The 22596-nt window shown below is 32.3% G+C and overlaps 1 protein-coding gene and 1 long non-coding RNA gene across 30 annotated transcripts; both read right to left on the reverse strand.

The window, feature by feature from the left end:
• Positions 1-3090: 3090 nt before the first annotated feature.
• Positions 3091-13656, reverse strand: LOC127719374 (uncharacterized). Of its 5 annotated transcripts, none has more exons than XM_052225481.1 (7): positions 12867-13656; positions 11609-11660; positions 11145-11184; positions 8438-8573; positions 7188-7239; positions 6723-6762; positions 3091-4145 (listed from the first exon to the last, which is right to left on the reverse strand). In XM_052225481.1, exons 1-7 carry the CDS (start codon positions 13604-13606, stop codon positions 3880-3882), a joined length of 1326 nt encoding a protein of 441 aa, XP_052081441.1. In that variant the 5' UTR covers positions 13607-13656; the 3' UTR covers positions 3091-3879. The 5 variants fall into 5 exon arrangements, with proteins under 5 accessions (XP_052081441.1, XP_052081437.1, XP_052081438.1 ...); XM_052225477.1 differs by having other exon boundaries at positions 8438-8570; positions 12867-13633; XM_052225478.1 differs by lacking the exons at positions 8438-8573; positions 11145-11184; positions 11609-11660 and having other exon boundaries at positions 12867-13633.
• Positions 13657-16157: 2501 nt separating this feature from the next.
• On the reverse strand, positions 16158-20288 carry LOC127719376 (uncharacterized). 25 transcript variants are annotated; one of them, XR_007990255.1, is made up of 9 exons: positions 18666-20288; positions 18592-18633; positions 18446-18495; positions 17818-18013; positions 17478-17575; positions 17284-17331; positions 16992-17139; positions 16504-16551; positions 16158-16455 (listed from the first exon to the last, which is right to left on the reverse strand). It is a non-coding gene; the product is annotated as an uncharacterized LOC127719376 (long non-coding RNA). The 25 variants fall into 25 exon arrangements; XR_007990246.1 differs by having other exon boundaries at positions 18544-18633; XR_007990253.1 differs by adding an exon at positions 16792-16839 and having other exon boundaries at positions 16504-16599; positions 17040-17139; positions 18446-18633.
• Between the last annotated feature and the right edge of the window lie 2308 nt (positions 20289-22596).

Below are 22596 nucleotides of genomic sequence, written 5' to 3' on the forward strand. Positions count from 1 at the left end.
ATAACACATTTGATTCCTCATCAATCACTTTGTCATGCGTTTGCTTTCACGATTTACCTCCTCTTCAACCAAAGCATCAATAAGTGTTTGAGGAATGATTTTGCCATCCATATGTTTAGATTATAGGTTACCATCCACTTACCCTTATTCTTGGACATTTGCGTGCAAAGATTTTGGGGCGAAGCAATGAGACCTCGTCAGGAATATGACAGTTGTTTTCACTCCTTCCGTTTGTTGATAACGTTTGATTTTGTAAGTTTTTTATGGACTTCTCCTTTCTATATGCCCGTTTACGGTACGTATTATGGTAAACCGTTGTCCGTTTGTCCGTCCGTCCGTCGGTCGTCAACATATTGGACAATAACTAAAAACTGCTTTAACCAATTTGCATGAAACTTTGGTGAATTGTTCATATCTATTGACGTGTGTCATACACTTATCCGGGAATTACTCTTAATCTGGAAATTACTCTTACGATATACTCTTATCCAGGAATATTTTTTTTTATCTAATAAACATATCTGCAGTATTCAGAAGAAGTTCTACTTTTTGAGTACAAAAATTGAATAAAGTTTTATTTTTGATGGCCTATACTTTGATCTTACACTGACATAAGAATGTAGCTGGTGGGATCTAAAATAATGTCTAGTTAAATATTTTTGAATTTTCTCAAATGCTGAAAATTTTGAATATCTAAATCATTATTTAATCAAAGATTAATGCTATCAAAAGCCTCGATGTAATATTTTGTTTCGTTGAAAATTGATCCATTTTTTTTTAATTTTCCGGGTTAAGGGTATCGGATTAAAGGTAAATTCCTAGGTTAAGGGTAATTTCCGGATAAGTGTATGACAGACGTGAGCTCGCTTTCGATTTTTATAAATTTTAGATTTTACGTTTCCGTGTTATGGGTTTTATTCATTAAAAAGGGGGATTTTCCAGTTTTTGGACAATAACTCAAAAGTGCTTTGAGCCGTTTTCATGAAACTTTGGTGACTGGTTTATATCTATGAAAGTAACCTCCCTTAAGTTTTTTTTATACATTCTGAAATGACATTGAGGAGTTATGGAACTTTATTCTCTGAAAAAACGACGGGTGTATCATGCGCTCATGGCGCATCTCTTTATTGAATATACCTTGGAGTTCGGTATTTTGTAATACTTTTTTCAGAAAACATATTTAGATTCGAAGAACGATGCAATATTCTGTTGTTAGTTGATTCATTATAACCGTCTACATATTCAATTCAATATTTGTTTTATATGCCCGTTTACGGGACGTATTTTTTTTAGTTTAATTGACGACCACATACACATTTAATATTGAAGGATGTTAGAAGGGCTACGAAACTTGCGACTTACATTAAGATCTTGTCTCACTTAGGTTGAATTATCTAATCCGATATGTTTTGCTTCTGTTTGCACATGGAGAGCTAATATTCTAACAGCTTTCACAACCAACGTCTATACATGTTTCTAGAATGTTGTCCAACAATTGCATACGGAAATGGTGACATATAAATGTGTCTCAAAAGTGAATCGATGTTAAACGTAACCATACAAGTACAATAAAAGAGAAGCGAAAGATACGAAAGGGATATTCAAACTCATAAGTTGAAAACAAACTGACAATACCATGGCGAAAAATAAAAAAACGACGAAAAATAACAATCCACAAAAACAACATAGAAAACTAAAGACTGAGCAACACGAACCCCATCAAAAACCTGGGTGATGTGAGGTGCTCCGGAAGGGTAAGCAGATCATGCTCTACATGTTGCACCCGTCGTGTTACTCATGTAAGTACAAATCTGTTGATAAGTAAAATTTGGAGGTCACATTCAAGGAGGAAAGGATTGTGGTGACAAAACTTGAAACATATCCGTCGTCAACTGTGAAACAGATATTCCATAACGGTCAACCAACTCGTGATGGTGTCCTTTGCATTTTCGAAAGGATGATTTAAACTTTACTTCTTGGAACTCTTGGTTCAATAGCAGCAACACTCTATCAAGGAAATCATGATAGACAGTGCAATCTCATGCTGTTTTGCTCACACATTGTTGTCAATATAGTGGGATTCTATGCGACGGTCATATAAATGAGAGGTTTAGCTAGATATAAAACCATTTGTATTTTTTGTTATTTTACTTTTTGCTACATAGAAATGAAATGTTTTATTGGGAAGCTGAACTCATCTCTTTTGTCTGAAAGTTTTATCCTTAAACAAACTCATTGTAAATTTCTAGATGTAAGTCAGGGCAAGAGGAAGACTTTACTGTATCCCTTAATTCAAATTCGATGGGATAGATGCAACATAGTCCGTAAAGTTTTTTATTTGTATTAGAAATTGTTGCAAAAAGTTTGACGAAGTACTACCCTGATGTTTATTTCATGTATTATGTCTGTCCCTTTCAAGAGAGGCGAATGATATCAAAGGGACATTCAAACTCATTAGTAGAAAATAAACTGACAACGCCATGGCTAAAAAAAAAGAAACAGACAAACAACAGTACACAAAACACAACATGGAAAACTAAAGACTGAGCAACACGAACCCGACACTAAAATCTTCAAACTACTTTTGTATCACAAATTGAACATGTATAATATCAAGCAAAACAATTCACGGACTGTCCACAGAAATTTGCAAAATAAAGGCAACAGTAGCATACCGCTGTTCGAAATTCATAAATCGATTGAGAAAAAACAAATCCGGGTTACAAACTAAAACTGAGTGAAACACATCAAATATAAGAGGAGAACAAAGACACAACAGAAATACTAAAATGCAACACGACACAGAAACGAACTATAAGATAACAATAGCCATTTTCCTGACTTGGTACAGGACATTTTAAGAAAAATGGTGGGTTGAACCTGGTTTTGTTGCTAGCCAAACCTCCCGCTTTAATGACAAACCAAGTAACAATCAAAACATATAAGGTGACAAAAGAAATTATCACAACAAAATAAATCCACACAACACGCTCACAAAGCACTTCACAAATAACAAAATATAAGCAACACGAATCCCACAAACAATCGGATTGAACTAAGGTTCTCTGGAAGGGCCCGAAGGTGTTCGACTAATGTCATCCGCATTTTATTCCAGTCAGAATACAACAAGATGTAAGATATTTATAAGTACAAAATCCAAATAATTGGGTTGCTACGAAATAACACAAATAAACTATTAACAATACAAATATGTAACATTTATAAAATGCTAGTCCGCATGCCTCTCCTCAAATTATCATAACATTATAACTAGAACAGTAAAAAGAAGAAATGCTCAATTGTTCGTGTTTTTCTGTAATCATACATCTCACTTATGCCATACACAATATTAATCAATATGTCATACTTTTTACAAAAAAAAGGAAAATTTTGTTTTATTACTCAATCATTGAATTAAAATAAGGAGAAATATCAGAAATTCATTCAACATTTTCATTCTAGAATTATTGAGATGTGTACGAAATGGAATTTATCTTCTACCTCTTCATTACAAGATGGATTGGACACTCTTTTTTCTACAGCTGTTTTATTATATCTACAGTTATAGCTAGCGTGCTGTTACATATTCTTATTTTGGCATATCTGTTTTTATAAATTTTTCATCTGAATTCAATAAAAGATATTTTTTAAGTTCATACGTCAAGTGATCAAAAGACATCACAAAATAACGATTGGAAAATGTCTCTTATCTAATCAGTTATCTTCCCATCAACTTGGTCGAATGTGGAAGTTTGAATTGAACACATGGTTTTTCGAATACAATACAAAGGAAGGATAACATTAAGGAACAAATGAAACACACCGTGCAACAATAAAACTTGGTGTTTTTTTCTAAATATACATGTCTGAATAGGTTAGTTATTCTCTCTGATTATAAACAATGGCTTTTTTAAATAATTTTACACTTTTGCGGGCTGTGCGGCTTTTTCGACGTATGTGGCACATAGCCGCTTTAGCTGTTTTGAGGTTTCTTCCGCAACCACACATGATCCCTTCAGCAGGAAAATTTACAGTAAACCATCGTGGGAAAGAAACTGAATTAGATATGAATCTGCCTCCTTTTCTGTCCCTTTTCTTCCTTTTCATAAAACTAAGTTTAAGTTTGTCGATTGCCTCCTTCCATTCTACAATCAAAATTTTATTTTTATTATTTTGATAAGGTAGTTTGAAAGTATTATCAAAAAGATCATAAGTGTCATTTTATACTTCTTCTTATATCGAAGTTTTTAAAAGTATAATTAGATACTTGTGTACAAGCTCATAAGCACAACAACTAAAAGATAGAATGTGAAATCAAATATGATACGATAGAAATAAGAAGATGTGGTATGAGTGCCAATGAGACAACTCTCCATCCAAGTCACAATGTGTAAAAAGTAAACAATTATAGGTCAAATTATGGCCTTCAACACCGAGACTTGGCTCACACCCTAGCACTTAATAATTGAAAAAAAATTGGATCACCGGGGTCATTTTCTTGTCACATAAAAAAGTTTTTTTTATTCTTTTCAGTGCATTTTTATATTAAACCTATTTATCTCCCTTGTTAAAGCAATGTTTTTTTAATATATTGTCGTATTACACATGTCTCCTTAGTATACATTTGTAATCTTTTGCTGTTCAAGATGATTAAAACTACCAGACATTAAGGGGGTACCCAACACTTTGACTAAATTAGATTTGGCTCTTTCAATTTTCATAAAATTTAGACAAAATATAGTCTTTGACCTGTTGACAAACATAAAAAGATTTCAAGAAATTTGAATTTGCACAATTTACAGGATACATAACAGTTTGACAAACACTAATTTTGATCATTGAGAAGCTTGCTTTCTCTTTACTAATAGTATGTGATTAAAACGGTCAGCTAATTTTAAAAGAAGAGTTAACTCCCTTAAGTGTTCTGAACACCCTTAATAAAGCAATATGTCTTATTGTCAATTCAATTTCTACAGTCAATATGTATTTATCAGTTCATTTATGGACCGAGAAACAAGGCAGGAGAAATGACACATAGTATTAGTACTTTAAACCAGACTTCAGTCGACTAAGAGTAATTGGTATTCATCAAACAAATAAACGTTAAGGTGTAAATAAAAGAAAAACATGAGGTATTTTCAATAAGTCAACAATGACGGCTGACCAAAATATTTTTACTGTCAAAACAAAGTTAACATTAAGGACCACCACCCCAATGTTTTACCTTAGTTGTAATATGCTCAGAAAGAAAGCATAAAAATATAACAAAAACAATTGAAAAGGTTGCTTACAGAGCACCTGGGATAACCCCCTAGTTTTTGGTGTTGCTCAGTCTTTAGTTTTTGATGTAGTGTTTTGAAATCTTATTTGTCTGTTGATAAATATTCAGTATCAACTTTACAAATAATATATGATGGTCTTGAAGTATAGATTCTAGGTACTGAAGTTGTTTATCATCTTAATTACGTGTTTTAGTGTTCTTTTATTTGTCTTTGTAAATTATAATCCTTTATTGTTTAGTCCATTTTTGGTAATATCCTTTTGGCGTGGCTCGGTATTTCCCGCCATTGTGTTATTGTGCTTTGGTCTTTTTTTGTATTCCTGTCTTTCATTTTTGCCTATGTGCTTTGTCTTTATGCCATTTTGTTTTTCTTTGTTGACATATTTGTGTGTTTTATAATGATTAAGATTATAACGCAATGTTGACTGCTGTACCCCTATTTTTGACATTTTTACCTATTATGTCTGTTTGTTTTGTTCACACATTGTTGTCACTATAATGGAATTGTATGCAACTGTCATATAAGTGAGAGGTTTCCATTTTCTACATAAGGAAATGTCTGTACCAAGTCAGGAGTATGACAGTTGATTTCCATTCGTTTGATGTGTTTGAGCTTTTGATTTTGCCATTTGATAAGGAACTTTCCATTTTGAATTTTCCTTGGAGTTTGTTATTTTTGTTATTTTACTTTTTTGCTATGTTGCTGTCAGTTTATCTCGACTTCTAAGTTTTGAATGTCTCTTAAATACAGTATCTTCCGTCCCACCTTTTTTTTATATGTAACACAAAGATTAGTGTTTTCGGACAATTTAACAGAATTGAAACTTATCTTATGACATTCTAAACAACTTGTTTCCATTCAGCTAATTGAACGGCTAATCTAGAAGATGTCGTTGCAATTAAAATGCAGTTGATCGAGGTGGAATGTTGGCAGACAATGTTTCGTCGCCAGTGTAAATACGAACGATTTATACAATATCATCTTATTACACATGAAGGATTAATATTTGCTGACGTTTCAGCCTATAGATAAAATCATCATCATAGATACGTATTATTTCATAAAACTTGTTCGTAATACAGATTTCTGGTATGTTATCATTAGTTAGATAGCTTGTAAAGATTAGTACACTATTTGGGGAGGCATTCAACTGTTTTTTGCTGGATCAATTACATTTGTGTGTTAGAGGAGAGGCGTTTTCTCACCTTACCAAGTCTTAAAAAAAAGTTATGCGCTATCCAAAAATGAAACGGATATCTAATAATGAAACATTAATATGAATTTATTCTTATCAATCTATCATTCATCTGTTGACGTTTCTGAAGAAACGATATGAACTGAAAGTTAAATTTTAAATAAGAATTGTAGTTTTTCACCTAGGCTTAACATTAGAGATTCAAATGATTAAATTTTTTTAACGTAAAAAAACACATATTATACCTATTTGTCCTTGACTGTAGGTTTCATCCTGTGCTGTAAGCTAAAAAAAAAGATGAAATGAATTAAGCCTTTTCTTGTAAAAATGTACGAGTTACATATGTTAAATAAACACGGTAATATTCATTATAAAAAGCTGTATTGAGGTAATAGATAAATCTGAATTGTCATTCCAACAAGACCTTCCGATATATAATTCTCATAATTAAAAAAATAATAGTATAGGTTCGTGGCTCACCTTGATTCGTTATTACATTCAAAACTTTAAAAAAAGTCAAATGCCCACGATGTTTACACAAACCAGTGACATGTGTCAAGCAGCCACCAGTCGTATGGACGGTGCACGATTAAACAAAACTGGTTTGTGGTCCCTCAAATTAAAACATAGACCTGATTCATTTTGTTTCCAAATGAAAAATTGTGTGAGATTGGAATCGCGTTCCATGAAAGAAATGAGAAAACTGATACCTGTACAATTTCTTGTATCTGCTGAGAAGTCTTCGAGTTTTGACATGTTTCACTGCAATATTAAACATTCGATTTTAAACACAAATGAATAAAACCCATAAAAATGTTCTCTAAGATTGCAATTAAATTTAATTAAAGATGAATACATTTTATGTCAAACTTATTGGTGTAATTTTGTTTTTACAATTTTGGGCTGTATGGACCAATAATGACTCCTAACCATCACACTCAAAATGTTCATCATCGGTGCAAGCCCTAATATTCATTTGTCTTTGCCGAGACTTGAGTTCGCGAGAGTTAATTTGACGCATATATAAGCTGAATACTCTGGTTCCATTATCGAATGAGACTTATTACCACCGAATTTGCACTAACATAGCAACACGACGGGTGTTACATGTGGAGCAGGGTTTGCACCTGAGAACACGTCCGGATTTTTGTGGGGTTTGTATTAAGTTTTCTATATTTTTAAGTAGACTGTTGTATGTCTTTTTGTCGATTTTCATTATTTTTTGCAATGAAGTTGTAAGTTTGTCTTCGACTTGAGATTGAATATTCTTTTGACTTTCTTATATGATTTACTATTCTCAAGTCGCTAGATTACCTTGCAATTTTATTATATATACATGTACATACACTATAATTACAAATCTAAACAATTGTTTTCAGTTTTGTATTAACACTGTGCATTTACTTCTGTAATTGGTTTGCAGACAGTGAGATGCATAATGATTTCTTCAATACGCTCTTTTTTCCATAACTATAAATAGATATCGTATATGCATATTGGAAATCGTATTTTCAGGACCTTCTGAGATGACCCCTGGTTTTGGTTTGTGTTTGTGTTGCTCAGTCTCTATTTGTTGCGTTTTAGTAGACTGTTGTTTGCCTTTAGGAGGTTTTTCGTTTATTGCTATACCGTTGTCAGTTTGTTTTCGACTTATGAGTTTGATTTGAATGCCTCTGTGGTATCCTTCGCTTTTCTTTTGTAAGAGCATTTGTGTTAAGAAAATGTTGCAAACCCTTCGATTAAGAGCTATTCTTTACAGTTTAAAGAATGTTATTTTCTTAAGACTTCAAAATCAATGAATTTATCAGAAATCGATCCAGTTGCAATTGGTCCATTGATATTCATTTAATGTTAGTTGAACTAATCAGTACATAGAAACGTCTAAATATTCATAGTGTATGTTGTCGTGTTTTTAAGTTTATAATCAATATGATTATTAGTTTTAAACTGGCATACAAACCTTAAAGAAGGATCATTGTCTTCATTCAAATTGCAAAATGGTCGCTGAGCATACCCTTTGGCTTTTAATTTTACGTGTGCCGACTTCTTTTTCTGTAGTTCCGTGTATCTGTTCGTAGTTAGTGGTACGTTGTCTACTAAACAAAAAGATCATACGTGTCATTTTATACTTCTTCTTATATCGAAGTTTTTAAAAGTATAATTGAATACTTGTGTACAAGCTCATAAGCACAACAACTAAAAGATAGAATGTGAAATCAAATATGATACGATAGAAATAAAAAGATGTGGTATGAGTGCCAATGAGACAACTCTCCATCCAAGTCACAATGTGTAAAAAGTAAACAATTATAGGTCAAATTATGGCCTTCAACACCGAGCCTTGGCTCACGCCCTAGCACTTTATAATTGAAAAAAAATTGGATCACCGGGGTCATTTTCTTGTCACATCAAAAAGTTTTTTTTATTCTTTTCAGTGCATTTTTATATTAAACCTATTTATCTCCCTTGTTAAAGCAATGTTTTGTTGAAAATATATTGTCGTATTACACATGTCTCCTTAGTATACATTTGTAATCATATGCTGTTCAAGATGATTAAAACTACCAGACATTAAGGGGGTACCCAACACTTTGACTAAATTAGATTTGGCTCTTTCAATTTTCATAAAATTTAGACAAAATATAGACTTTGACCTGTTGACAAACATAAAAAGATTTCAAGAAATTTGAATTTGCACAATTTACAGGATACATAACAGTTTGACAAACACTAATTTTGATCATTGAGAAGCTTGCTTTCTCTTGACTAATAGTATGTGATTAAAACGTTCAGCTAATTTTAAAAGAAGAGTTTACTCCCTTAAGTGTTCTGAACACCCTTAATAAAGCAATATGTCTTATTGTTAATTCAATTTCTACAGTCAATATGTATTTATCAGTTCATTTATGGACCGAGAAACAAGGCAGGAGAAATGACACATAGTATTAGTACTTTAAACCAGACTTCAGTCGACTAAGAGTAATTGGTATTCATCAAACAAATAAACGTTAAGGTGTAAATAAAAGAAAAACATGAGGTATTTTCAATAAGTCAACAATGACGGCTGGCCAAAATAATTTTACTGTCAAAACAAAGTTTACATTAAGGAACACCACCCCAATGTTTTACCTTAGTTGTAATATGCTCAGAAAGAAAGCATAAAGATATAACAAAAACAATTGAAAAGGTTGCTTACCCTAACAGAGCACCTGGAATAACCCCCTAGTTTTTGGTGTTGCTCAGTTTTTGATTTTTGATGTAGTGTTTTGAAAACTTATTTGTCTGTTGATAAATATTCAGTATCAACTTTACAAATAATATATGATGGTCTTGAAGTATTGATTCTATGTACTGAAGTTGTTTATCATCTTAATTACGTGTTATAGTGTTCATTTATTTGTCTTTGTAAATTATTAACCTTTATTGTTTAGTCCATTTTTGGTAATATCCTTTTGGTGTGGCTCGGTACTTCCCGCCATTATGTTATTGTGCTTTGGTCATTTTTTGTATTCCTGTCTTTCATTTTTGCTTATGTGCTTTGTTTTTATTCCATTTTGTTTTTCTTTCTTTGTTGACATATTTGTTTGTTTTATAATGATTAAGATTATAACGCAATGTTGACTGCTGTACCCTATTTTTGACATTTTTAACTATTATGTCTGTTTGTTTTGTTCACACATAGTTGTCAATATAATGGAATTGTATGCGACTGTCATATAAGTGAGAGGTTTCCATTTTCTACATAAGGAAATGTCTGTACCAAGTCAGGAGTATGACAGTTGATTTCCATTCGTTTGATGTGTTTGAGCTTTTGATTTTGCCATTTGATAAGGAACTTTCCATTTTGAATTTTCCTTGGAGTTTGTTATTTTTGTTATTTTACTTTTTCATAGTTTTTCCTTTTTTGCTATGTTGCTGTCAGTTTATCTTGACTTATAAGTTTTGAATGTCTCCTAAATACAGTATCTTCCGCCCCCTTTTTTATATGTAAGAGTATTCTTTTTCCAATACAAAGATTAGTCTTTTCGGACAATTTAACAGAATTGAAACATATCTTATGACATTCTTAACAACTTGTTTCTATTCAACTAGTTGAACGGCTAATCTAGAAGATGTCGTTGCAATTAAAATGCAGTTGATCGAAGTTGAATGTTGGCAGACAATGTTTCGTCGCCAGTGTAAATACGAACGATTTATACAATATCATTTTATTACACATGAAGGATTAATATTTGCTGACGTTTCAGCCGATAAATAAAATCATCATCATAGATACGTGATATTTCATAAGACTTGTTCATAATACAGATTTCTGGTATGTTATCATTAGTCAGATAGCTTGTAAAGATTAATACACTATTTCGGGAGGCATACAACTGTTTTTTGCTGGATCAATAACATTTGTGTGTTAGAGGAGAGGCGTTTTCTCACCTTACCAAGTCTTAAAAAAAAGTTAAGCGCTATCAAAAAATGAAACGGATATCTTACAATGAAAAATTAATATGAATTTATTCTTATCAATCTATCATTCATCTGTTGACGTTTCTAAAGAAACGATATGCACTGAAAGTTAAATTTAAATAAAAATTGTAGTTTTTCACCTAGGCCTAACATTAGAGATTCAAATTATTAATTTTGTTTAAGGTAAAAAAAAACCCAAATTATACCTATATGTCCTTGACTGTAGGTCTCATCCTGTGCTGTAAGCTAAAAAAAGAGGAAATGAATTAAGCCTTTTTTGTAAAAATGTACGAATTACATGTTAAATGAACACGCTAATATTCATTTTAAAAAACTGTATTGAGATAATAAATAAATCTGAATTGTCATACCACTAAGACCTTCCGGTATATAATTCTCATAATTAAAAACAATAATAGTATAGGTTCATGGCTCACCTTGATTCGTTATTACATTCAAAACTTTAAAAGAAGTCAAATGCCCACGAACTTTACACAAACCAGTGACATGTGTCAAGCAGCCACCAGTCGTATGGACGGTGCACGATTAAACCAAACTGACTTGTGGTCCCTCAAATTAAAACATAGACCTGATTCATTTTGTTTCCAAATGAAAAAAAAATGTGTGAGATTGGAATCGCCTTCCATGTAAGAAATAAGAAAACTGATACCTGTACAATTTCTTGTATCTGCTGAGAAGTCTTCGAGTTTTGACATGTTTCACTGCAATATTAAACATTCGATTTTAAACACAAATGAATAAAACCCATAAAAATGTTCTCTAAGATTGCAATTAAATTTAATTAAAGATGAATACATTTTATGTCGAACTTTTTGGTGTAATTTTGTTTTTACAATTTTGGGCTGTATGGAACACTAATGACTCCTAACCATCACACTCAAAATGGTCATCATCGGTGCAAGCCCTAATATTCATTTGTCTTTGCCGAGACTTGAGTTCGCGAGAGTCAATTTGACGCATATATAAGCTGAATACTCTGGTTCCATTATCGAATGAGACTTATTACCACCGAATTTGCACTAACATAGCAACACGACGGGTGTTACATGTGGGGCAGGGTTTGCACCTGAGAACACGTCCGAATTTTTGTGGGGTTTGTATTAAGTTTTCTATGTTTTTAAGTAGACTGTTGTATGTCTTTTTGTCGATTTTCATTTTTTTGCAATGAAGTTGTAAGTTTATCTTCAACTTGAATTTGAATATTCTTTTCGTATCTTTTGACTTTCTAATATGATTTACTATTCTCAAGTCGCTAGATTACCTTGCAATTTTATTATATATACATGTACATACACTATAATTATAAATTTAAACAATTGTTTTCAGTTTTGTATTAACACTGAGCATTTTCTTCTTTAATTGGTTTGCAGACAGTGAGATGCATAATGATTTCTTCAATACGCTCTTTTTCCCATAACTATAAATAGATATCGTATGTGCATGTTTGAAATCGTATTTTCAGGAGCTTCTGAGATCACCCCTGGTTTTGGTTGGTGTTTGTGTTGCTCAGTCTCTAGTTTTCTATGTTGCGTTTTGTAGACTGTTGTTTTCCTTTAGGTTTTTCGTTTATTGCTATGCCGTTGTCAGTTTGTTTTCGACTTATGAGTTTGATTTGAATGCCTCTGTGGTATCCTTCGCTTTTCTTTTGTAAGAGCATTTGTGTTAAGAAAATGTTGCGAACCCTTCGATTAAGAGCTATTCTTTACAGTCTAAAGAATGTTATTTTCGTAAGACTTCAAAATCAAAGAATTTATCAGAAATCGATCCAGTTGCAATTGGTCCATTGATATTCATTTAATGTTAGTTGAACTAATCAGTACATAGAAACGTCTAAATATTCAGTGTATGTTGTCGTGTTATTAAGCTTATAATCAATATGATTATTAGTTTTACACTGGCATACAAACCTTAAAGAAGGATCATTTTCTTCTTTCAAATTGCAAAAAGGTCGCTGAGCATACCCCTTGGCTTTTAATTTAACCTGTTTCGACTTCTTTTTCTGTAGTTCCGTGTATTTGTTCGTAGTTAGAGGTACGTTGTCTACTAAATTAGCATTCAAAGGAGATTTTCCTATTGTTTTGCTTTCCAGTGTGCCAAGAAGGAGAAATGAAACTTGACCTCTCGCACTATTGACATGTTTTCTATTTCCATCTTCTATACAGTCTTTGCTGATTCCATTTAAATTAGGTTCGCATACAAGATCTTTATTGTCAGAAGCTTCATATTCGTTTTGTTCGATGAGTTCATATATTTCTTTGGTAAAGATTTCATCGGATTCGTCCATACACTCGTAGTCTCCTTTGACTCTTCGGTAGTTTTGTTCCGAACATTCCCCCTCCTCCCAAATAGTTATTCTGTTTTGTTCCTGAGACCTGTCTAACCAATCAAAATCAGATTTTGTATCCGTTTTGATGTCTTGTATATTTTTGGTAAAGCTGCGTTTAGCAAATTCCACAAACTTGCTGATGATATCATCAGAATGCATATATCTAATATGATTTCCTAACTGACTATGATGAACAAACGTTAATGGACACAGATTACAGGCAACTGGTGGTTGTTTCGCATGAAAGTTTAAATGAGCCTCTAATTTCAAATCATTTTTAAAGGGAGTATGACAGAATGAACACCAATGCTGTCGATCCATCTCATATAATTGAAATTTAAATGTTTTTTTTTTGCTTCTTATCTTATCTAAAACACAAATAAAGAATTTTCAACGGCTATATGTAATATACTGTACATTTCTGAAACTTATAAATGAATATGCAGTTTAATCCAATATTACATTTTTTAATCAAACACTAATTAATATAGTTTAGTTCAATTTTAAAGTTTTACAATACACAAGCAAATTTTACGTGAAATGCACCTCAAACGAGCTTAAACATGAAACTCACGTGCATTTTACGTGAATTGAGTTTCACATGAATCTCACCTGCATTTTTTACGTGAATTTCACGTGACTTTACGAAACAAATGGTAATTATCATGATTCTAATTTTATTCGAAAATAAAGATGTAATTTGAAAAACTATATTTTGAAACTCCACATGAAAAAAAATCATTTGAGTTTCACTTGAGTTTCACATGAGATTCACATGAAACTCAAGTGAAATCAGTTCTAGTGAGTTTCATGTATAAGCTCGTTTAAGGTGAAATTCACTTTGAGATTAACGTGAAATTCACGTTAGTGAAATTTCCCTGTGTAATGGTACCTCCACATGGATTTTCCAGATTCATTGAAATTATTTTTGGACTAATTACATATGATACAAATGATTTAAGAGACTTGCATCAGACGCACAAAAACAAGTTTAATAGTAGTATATTTTATTGTTGATTCAGTAATCAAATTAGTGTTAGATCTATGAGCTACGACTGAGTTGTCTAGATATTTTCAAATTTACGATACTTGAAAAATGAAAACAGGTAGTTTGTATTTAAAAAAAAAAACGAAGCAAGGTTGTGATATTGAGTAGGAGAAATGAAATTTGGCGTACTTTTGATACTTCGAATTATTACATTGGTTGCAATGAATTACATTTATTTCCCAGTGAAATAAAAACCGATAATTTCACATGTGAAATAAACGTGGTTATTTCACTCCTCTGATGTCATACAACAATAGGCGTTGTCAAGACGTCGATAACGTCGGATCAAAACAAATTGTAAATGCGTAGAAAAAGATATAGTTCCTTACGTTTTCTACTTTATTTCATAAAAAAGCCATTTGCCAATGTAATAAAAAGAATAACTAATCAAAGAATTCAAATATCGAAAAATATTCAACTCGTGACCGAACAACACTGATAATTAACTCATGCGCTACGCGCATTCGTGAATTAATGTGTTGTTCGGTCACTCGTTGAATATTTTTCTCTATTTGAATTATTCGATTAGTTATTCTATAAGCATCCCCACCTTTTTAGAAAGGTTAAACGTTTTTATATATATTCATTGGAAATGCACAGTTGCATTCTACTATTCTAAATATTTTATTTTTCAATAGCCTTTATTATGGATCTCATATAACCAATTTCATAACAAAGGCAAAACTAAACCCGGAAAGGAAATCAGAGCTATACATGAGGAAGATGTAAGTGATTTTATAAGTCATACTCCTTTTCCGTAAAGACACTAAAAAAAAGAACAAACTATTAATCTAAACGTTGATATTTCAATTACGGTCTTCTTTGTCTTTGTCAGATTTACAATAAAATACAAGTTTTTTGTTCACGTCTTTGTCAGATTTATTTGTAGGTTTGTTTGAATTTGTTAGTCACTTTTGTTGTATGTCTATGATGTATGTCTACGCAGTTTTGGCTGTTGAATCCCAATTATTGTCACATTAACCAATTATGTCTTTGGTTTGCTAACCCAGTTTTGTCAATATAACAGAAATATAAACAACTGTCACACAAGTGAGAGGTTTAGCTAGCTATAAAACAAGATTTAACTTACCTTTTCTACGGCAAATGCCTGTACCAAGTCAGGAATATGACAGTTGTTTCCCATTCGTTCCGTTCGTAGATAAAGTCTAACGTTTGATATTATCAGTTTTTATGGTCTTCCTGTTTTTGAATTTACCTTGGAGTTCGGTATTTTTGTTAATACTTTTTTCTTAGTAGGCTAAAATATTCTGAGATACTATATATGTCTTACGTTAAATGTTCAATATAGGTATCAGACCACCAATTCAAAGTCCTTATCTGTTCAACCAAATTTTGCAATTTTCACATCTTACTCAATATTTTACCTTAAGTTTAACGTCATAGAAACCAGGTATTTCCTGAATGGTACATGTATCACCTTTCTACATGCCAATTTTCAACCCATGTTTAAATCTTCTAAGAAAGAACTGCCTTTGGGAAGACAAGTACTACTAAAAATAACCCGTGGTTTTCTGGAAATCTTAAATTAGTATACTATGGAGCGCATTTATCCTCAATTTTTAATGCAAACTCATAGACAAGTAAATTTTGGCTCAAAATGGTCAAATATATTTTTCTTTCACCAAAAGTTTCATTTCTGCAAATTTGTTGGTTAGTTTAAGAAACAATGACGTCAAAGGCACTATTTTGTGTCAGAGTAGGGCTACTGTTACATACGTTCTAAATTGGAGGGATTGAATTGGTGGTCTGACACCTATATGCACAGGTTGCATTGACACAGAATGATAATTAATTTCACTTACTTTCATGACCTTTTGATACCAGACTAGTTGTCCGATTCTCGTTATTTTACTTTTATGACCTTTTGATACCAGAACAGTTGTCCGATTCGTTATTCTACTTTTATGACCTTTTGATACCAGAACAGTTGTCCGATTCGTTATTTTACTTTTTAGACCTTTTGATACCAGAACAGTTGTCCGATTTGTTATTCTACTTTTATGACCTTTTAATACCAGAACATTTGTCTGATTCGTTATTTTACTTTTTAGACCTTTTGATACCAGAACAGTTGTCTGATTCGTTATTTTACTTTTTAGACCTTTTGATATCAGAACAGTTGTCCGATTCGTTATTCTACTTTTATGACCTTTTGATACCAGAACAGTTGTCTGATTCGTTATTCTACTTTTTAGACCTTTTGATATCAGAACAGTTGTCCGATTCGTTATTTTACTTTTTAGACCTTTTGATACCAGAACAGTTGTCCGATTCGTTATTCTACTTTTTAGACCACTTGATACCAGAACAGTTGTCTGATTCGTTATTTTACTTTTTAGACCTTTTGATATCAGAACAGTTGTCCGATTCGTTATTCTACTTTTATGACCTTTTGATACCAGAACAGTTGTTCGATTCGTTATTCTACTTTTTAGACCTTTTGATATCAGAACAGTTGTCCGATTCGTTATTTTACTTTTTAGACCTTTTGATACCAGAACAGTTGTCTGATTCTCGTTATTTTACTTTTTAGACCTTTTGATACCAGAACAGTTGTCCGATTCTCGTTATTTCACTTTTATGACCTTTTGATACCAGAACAGTAATGTCCGATTCTCGTTATTTTACTTTTTAGACCTTTTGATACCAGAACAGTTGTCCGATTCGTTATTCTACTTTTTAGACCTTTTGATACCAGAACAGTTGTCCGATTCTCGTTATTTTACTTTTTAGACCTTTTGATACCAGAACAGTTGTCCGATTCTCGTTATTTTACTTTTTAGACCTTTTGATATCAGAACAGTTGTCCGATTCGTTATTCTACTTTTTAGACCTTTTGATACCAGAACAGTTGTCCGATTCGTTATTCTACTTTTTAGAACTTTTGATACCAGAACAGTTGTCCGATTCGTTATTCTACTTTTATGACCTTTTGATACCAGAACAGTTGTCCGATTCGTTATTCTACTTTTTAGACCTTTTGATAACAGGACAGTTGTCCGATTCGTTATTCTACTTTTTAGACCTTTTGCTACCAGAACAGTTGTCTGATTCGATATTCTACTTTTATGACCTTTTGATACCAGAACAGCTGTCCGATTCTCGTTATTCTACTTTTATGACCTTTTGATACCAGAACAGTTGTCCGATTCTCGTTATTCTACGTTTTAGACCTTTTGATACCAGAACAGTTGTCCGATTCGTTATTCTACTTTTTAGACCTTTTGATACAAGAACAGTTGTCCGATTCGTTATTCTACTTTTTAGACCTTTTGATACCGGAACAGTTGTCCGAATCGTTATTCTACTTTTTAGACCTTTTGATACCAGAACAGTTGTCTGATTCGTTTTTTTACTTTTTAGACCTTTTGATACCAGAACAGTTGTCTGATTCGTTATTCTACTTTTATGACCTTTTGATACCAGAACAGCTGTCCGATTCTCGTTATTTTACTTTTATGACCTTTTGATACCAGAACAGTTGTCCGATTCTCGTTATTCTACGTTTTAGACCTTTTCATACCGGAACAGTTGTCCGATTCGTTATTCTACTTTTATGACCTTTTGATACCAGAACAGTTGTGCGATTCGTTATTGTACTTTTTAGACCCTTTGATACCAGAAAAGTTGTCCGATTCTCGTTATTTTACTTTTATGACCTTTTGATACCAGAACAGTTGTCTGATTCGTTATTCTACTTTTTAGAACTTTTGATACCGGAACAGTTGTCCGAATCATTATTCTACTTTTTAGACCTTTTGATACCGGAACAGTTGTTCGATTCGTTATTCTACTTTTTAGACCTTTTGATACCGGAACAGTTGTCCGATTCGTTATTTTATTTTTTAGACCTTTTGATACCGGAACAGTTGTTCGATTCGTTATTCTACTTTTTAGACCTTTTGATACCGGAACAGTTGTCCGATTCGTTATTCTACTTTTATGACCTTTTGATACCAGAACAGTTGTCCGTTTTGTTATTCTACTTTTATGACCTTTTGATACCAGAACAGTTGTCCGATTCGTTATTTTACTTTTATGACCTTTTGATACCAGAACAGTTGTCCGATTCGTTATTCTACTTTTATGACCTTTTGATACCAGAACAGTTGTCCGATTCTCGTTATTTTACTTTTTAGACCTTTTGATACTAGAACAGTTGTCTGATTCGTTATTCTACTTTTTAGACCTTTTGATACCAGAACAGTTGTCCGATTCGTTATTTTACTTTTTAGACCTTTTGATACCAGAACAGTTGTCCGATTCGTTATTTTGATACCTGAACAGTTGTCCCATTCGTTTTTTTGATACCAGAACAGTTGTCCGATTCGTTATTTTGATACCAGAACAGTTGTCCGATTCGTTATTTTGATACCAGAACAGTTGTCCGATTCGTTATTTTGATACCAGAACAGTTGTCCCATTCGTTATTTTGATACCAGAACAGTCGTCCCATTCGTTATTTTGATACTAGAACAGTTGTCCGATTCGTTATTCCGATTCGTTATTTTGATACCAGAACAGTTGTCCGATTCGTTATTTTGATACCAGAACAGTTGTCCGATTCGTTATTTTGATACCAGAACAGTTGTCCGATTCGTTATTTTGATACCAGAACAGTTGTCCGATTCTCGTTATTTTACCGATTGTGTCCTATTCCAAATTTTAACATGGTTGATGATACATGCATATCAGGATACGCTTACCTTGTCATAAGCAACACGACGGGTGCCACATGTGGAGCAGGATCTGCTTACCTTCCGGAGCACTTGAGATGACCCCCAGTTTTTGGTGGGGTTCGTGTTGCTTAGTCTTTAGTTTTCTATGTTGTGTCATCTGTACTATTATTTGTCTGTTTGTCTTTTTATTTTTGGCCATGGCGTTGTCAGTTTGTTTTCGATCTGTGAGTTTGACTGTCGCTCTGGTATCTTTCGTCCCCCTTTGTCAACGCAGTTGATCTTACGATTCAATCAGTTTTTTTTATGTACCCTTAATTTGTGTCTTCTTTATCTATTTACGAGATTGTAACATCGGTAAAATTCTGTTGTTTTAATACTGATGAAAGACTAGTTTGTTGTTTAAAACCGATATTCGACCTCAAGGTATAAATATTTGATAAGTAATAAGTATCTTTCTTATAAACGAGAGGCGAATGATACCAAAGGGACATTCAAACTCATAAGTAATAAATAAACTGACAAAACATGAAAAAGATTTTTTACAGATAGCTGTAGTCATAACCCGTACAAAGTTTAAGTTTAGTTGCTTCGTTCCCCATTTCGCTACTTTCCATTCTAGATATATGTATTTTGTATCAGCGTAATAAACTTGTTTTCACCTTTGATGTATAGTGCTCGGCTATCTAATGTAATTTACAAATTTCTGAATATAATTTCTTGCATTTTTTTACCTTTTCGCTTATATTAGTTCTTGGACGTTTGTATTGGAAAATAAAAAAATAAAAAACAAAACAAATTGGTAATAGATTAGTCCTGACATGCCACGAAAAATTACCATTTCAGTATTTTGAATAAAAGAAGAAATGATGGAACTTTTACTAAGGTTTAACAAACTGTTAAGTTGTGAATACCAATATTGTTTCATTGATAATACACACTCCATCATGAGTTCATTGATTTGTGCAAAAATATTTGTTAAACATGTAAAAACCATTCTGAGATATACAAAACTACGGATTTTTAATGCAGGTTCACAACAATGTGTAGTAACTGTATACCAATATTGCTGCCATCTATTTTATAGAACCCATTCTGAGTTACCAATTTACTGATTTATACGATCAGAATACAAAAGAGAGGCGAAGAATAAAAAACGGATATTCTCAAAAGTCGAAAATAAACTGATAATGCCATGGCTAAAACGAAAAAGACAAACAAACAACTGTACACAGAACACAACATAGAAAACCAAAGACTGAACAACAAGAACCCCACCAAAAACTGGGGGTGATCGCAGGTGCTCCGGAAGGGTAAGCAGATCCTGCTCCATATGTGACAACCGTTTATAAAGTTTTATAATTTTCTATAATTGTCTATAATTTTCTATAATTTTCATTATCAGTCTTATAGTTTATAATCTTAAAATATTCATAATTGACCAAAAAAAAGAGTTAAGAATATGATAAAAATTCTATGCGACTGTTATACAAGTGAGAGGTTTAGCTAGCTATAAAACCAGGTTTAATTCACAATTTGCTACATAAGGAAATGCCTGTACCAAGTCAGGAATATGACAGTTGTTTTCCATTCGTTTGATGTGTTTGAGCTTTTGATTTTGCCATTTTATAAAGGACTTTTCGTTTTGAATTTCCCTTGGAGTTTAGTATTTTTGTTATTTTCTTTTTTATCCTAGGTATAAACATGATGATTTCTAATACTGCATTTATAGCTACAAAATGGGTAATTTAGAAATATTTAAATGTCGAATATAAAAATTGCACTTTCAATATCGAATGTAGTTAGTAAGGTATAAAAAAGGAATTGCTTATATATAGTAAACGTAAAGGACGCCAAGACGTATATTCAAGTTACTTACATTTTCTGCTAGGTAGCTAGATGTGTTATTAACGACAACAGCATATTTTCTTTGCATGATTGCATTTGAAATTATGATATTTTACTCACCACTATTAGGCTCTTTCACATTTTAAGCTAAATATCAACATCACACAATTTTTTCTTGCACGTGTGGCATAACCTACAGGCCGGTACGATTAATTTAATTAAGATCATCTCTAGCCTATTGGCTCTTTAATTGACCAATGGGTACGATACAGATAAAATCTTGGAAATTTTACTAAAGAACACAAATGGTGTTGTAATTTCATACCTATTTTCACCTTTGTCAATTTTGAACTACAATGGTGAGTTGTTAGACGTAAAATAATACTTATTGTAATTTCCAAGAATCTCAAAATGTAAAACGATCTCCAATTTGTATTTCCATGGCAAATGAAAATTGGTGCACCAACAGGGTCCCTCTTAGCAATCTTGTCTGGGCTGCTTGGTGTTACGTAATAATGTGTGTTTTTTTGTAAAAAGAGAAGTAAATAACATACCACAAAACATATAACAGAAAAGTAAATGTTATGTAACACAAGCTGCACCAGAAAATAGAGGTAAAACTTGTAAAAAATGTGAAAGAAGAATAATGCAAGATTCAGCTTTGGTTTGAATTGCCTTTTTAAATCAGGTTGATTACAAGTGGCTAGTAAGCAAATATGCATTTGTGTGTATGCACAAGAGGGATATCAATATGTTGAAAGAAGTATATAAATACCTTCCTTGTAGAGTTTAAACGCATTAAACGAATCATGTTATTACCGAAGTATTCATTGGGCTCAAAATAATGCAAGTTGTTTGTTGTCTAAATTAATTTCATGTTAAGGAAATTCGCTCTTTTCTTTTCATAATTTAATTACATATCATTCAAAAAGCCATATTTAGAAATCTTATAAAATCCTTGTTATTTTTTCATAGTTTTTGAAAGAAAAAAGGTGCCAATGATAAATTGATGAAAAGTCTAAAGAGAATCATTTCTCGCCAATTTTTAATTATGGCTTATAATTCAAAAACAAGGACACGGACCCTTCCTTTTTTCTGTTTTTTTTAAGTTCTGTTATGTTTAAACTATCAATTTATAACAGTCTTTTAAAAAACTTGTTATTTTGAAACAGAGAAGCGAACATCCTTAAATCATACATATTGTCTATAAATCTCTAGTGTTGACGTTTGACACTGGAAGCTATGACGCCATACTTTTAAGTTCCAAATATAAGAAAACGGATCAGCGGATTTCCTATTTATGAAATTATTAAACCGAAAAGATGTCTTAAATTGAATGCTTTAATTCTTTTGTATTATAATGGCGATAGCTGTATTCTATTTGAAGTTTGGCTTACTTAAAACCAACGTAAAATATGTAAAATGTTAGTAGCCCATGCTTAGAATACAGTACAAGTATCACATAGTCTGACTTTGAACATAGAGAATATCTTTAACTATAATACTCCGTCACGAGGAGTTAGTGCTTAATATAATCTTCTGGATTTATAAATAATGGACTCATCATTTAATACCATGCTTAAAATTTTGTACGCCAGACGAACTTTTCGTCTACAAAAACGCTCGAATCAAAAAGGTGCAAAAGGCCAAATATAATTCGAAGTTGAAGAACATTGAAGACATAAAATTCCGAAAAGTTTTGCCAAATACAGCTAAGG

This window comes from Mytilus californianus, unplaced genomic scaffold (assembly GCF_021869535.1).
Source record: "Mytilus californianus isolate M0D057914Y unplaced genomic scaffold, xbMytCali1.0.p SCAF_11, whole genome shotgun sequence".
Taxonomy (NCBI): Eukaryota; Metazoa; Mollusca; class Bivalvia; order Mytilida; family Mytilidae; genus Mytilus; species Mytilus californianus.

Bases quoted from the DNA above. Each gene is read 5' to 3' on its own strand.
- LOC127719374 (XM_052225481.1), bottom strand. From the start codon at position 13,606: ATGGATCGACAGCATTGGTGTTCATTCTGTCATACTCCCTTTAAAAAT. The intron at 8,574-11,144 runs GTATAATTTGGG...CTTTTTGTTTAG, and splicing joins CTACAGTCAAGGACATATAG to TAGACAACGTACCACTAACT. The intron at 6,763-7,187 runs GTATCAGTTTTC...CTTTTTTTTTAG, and splicing joins AGATACAAGAAATTGTACAG to CTTACAGCACAGGATGAAAC.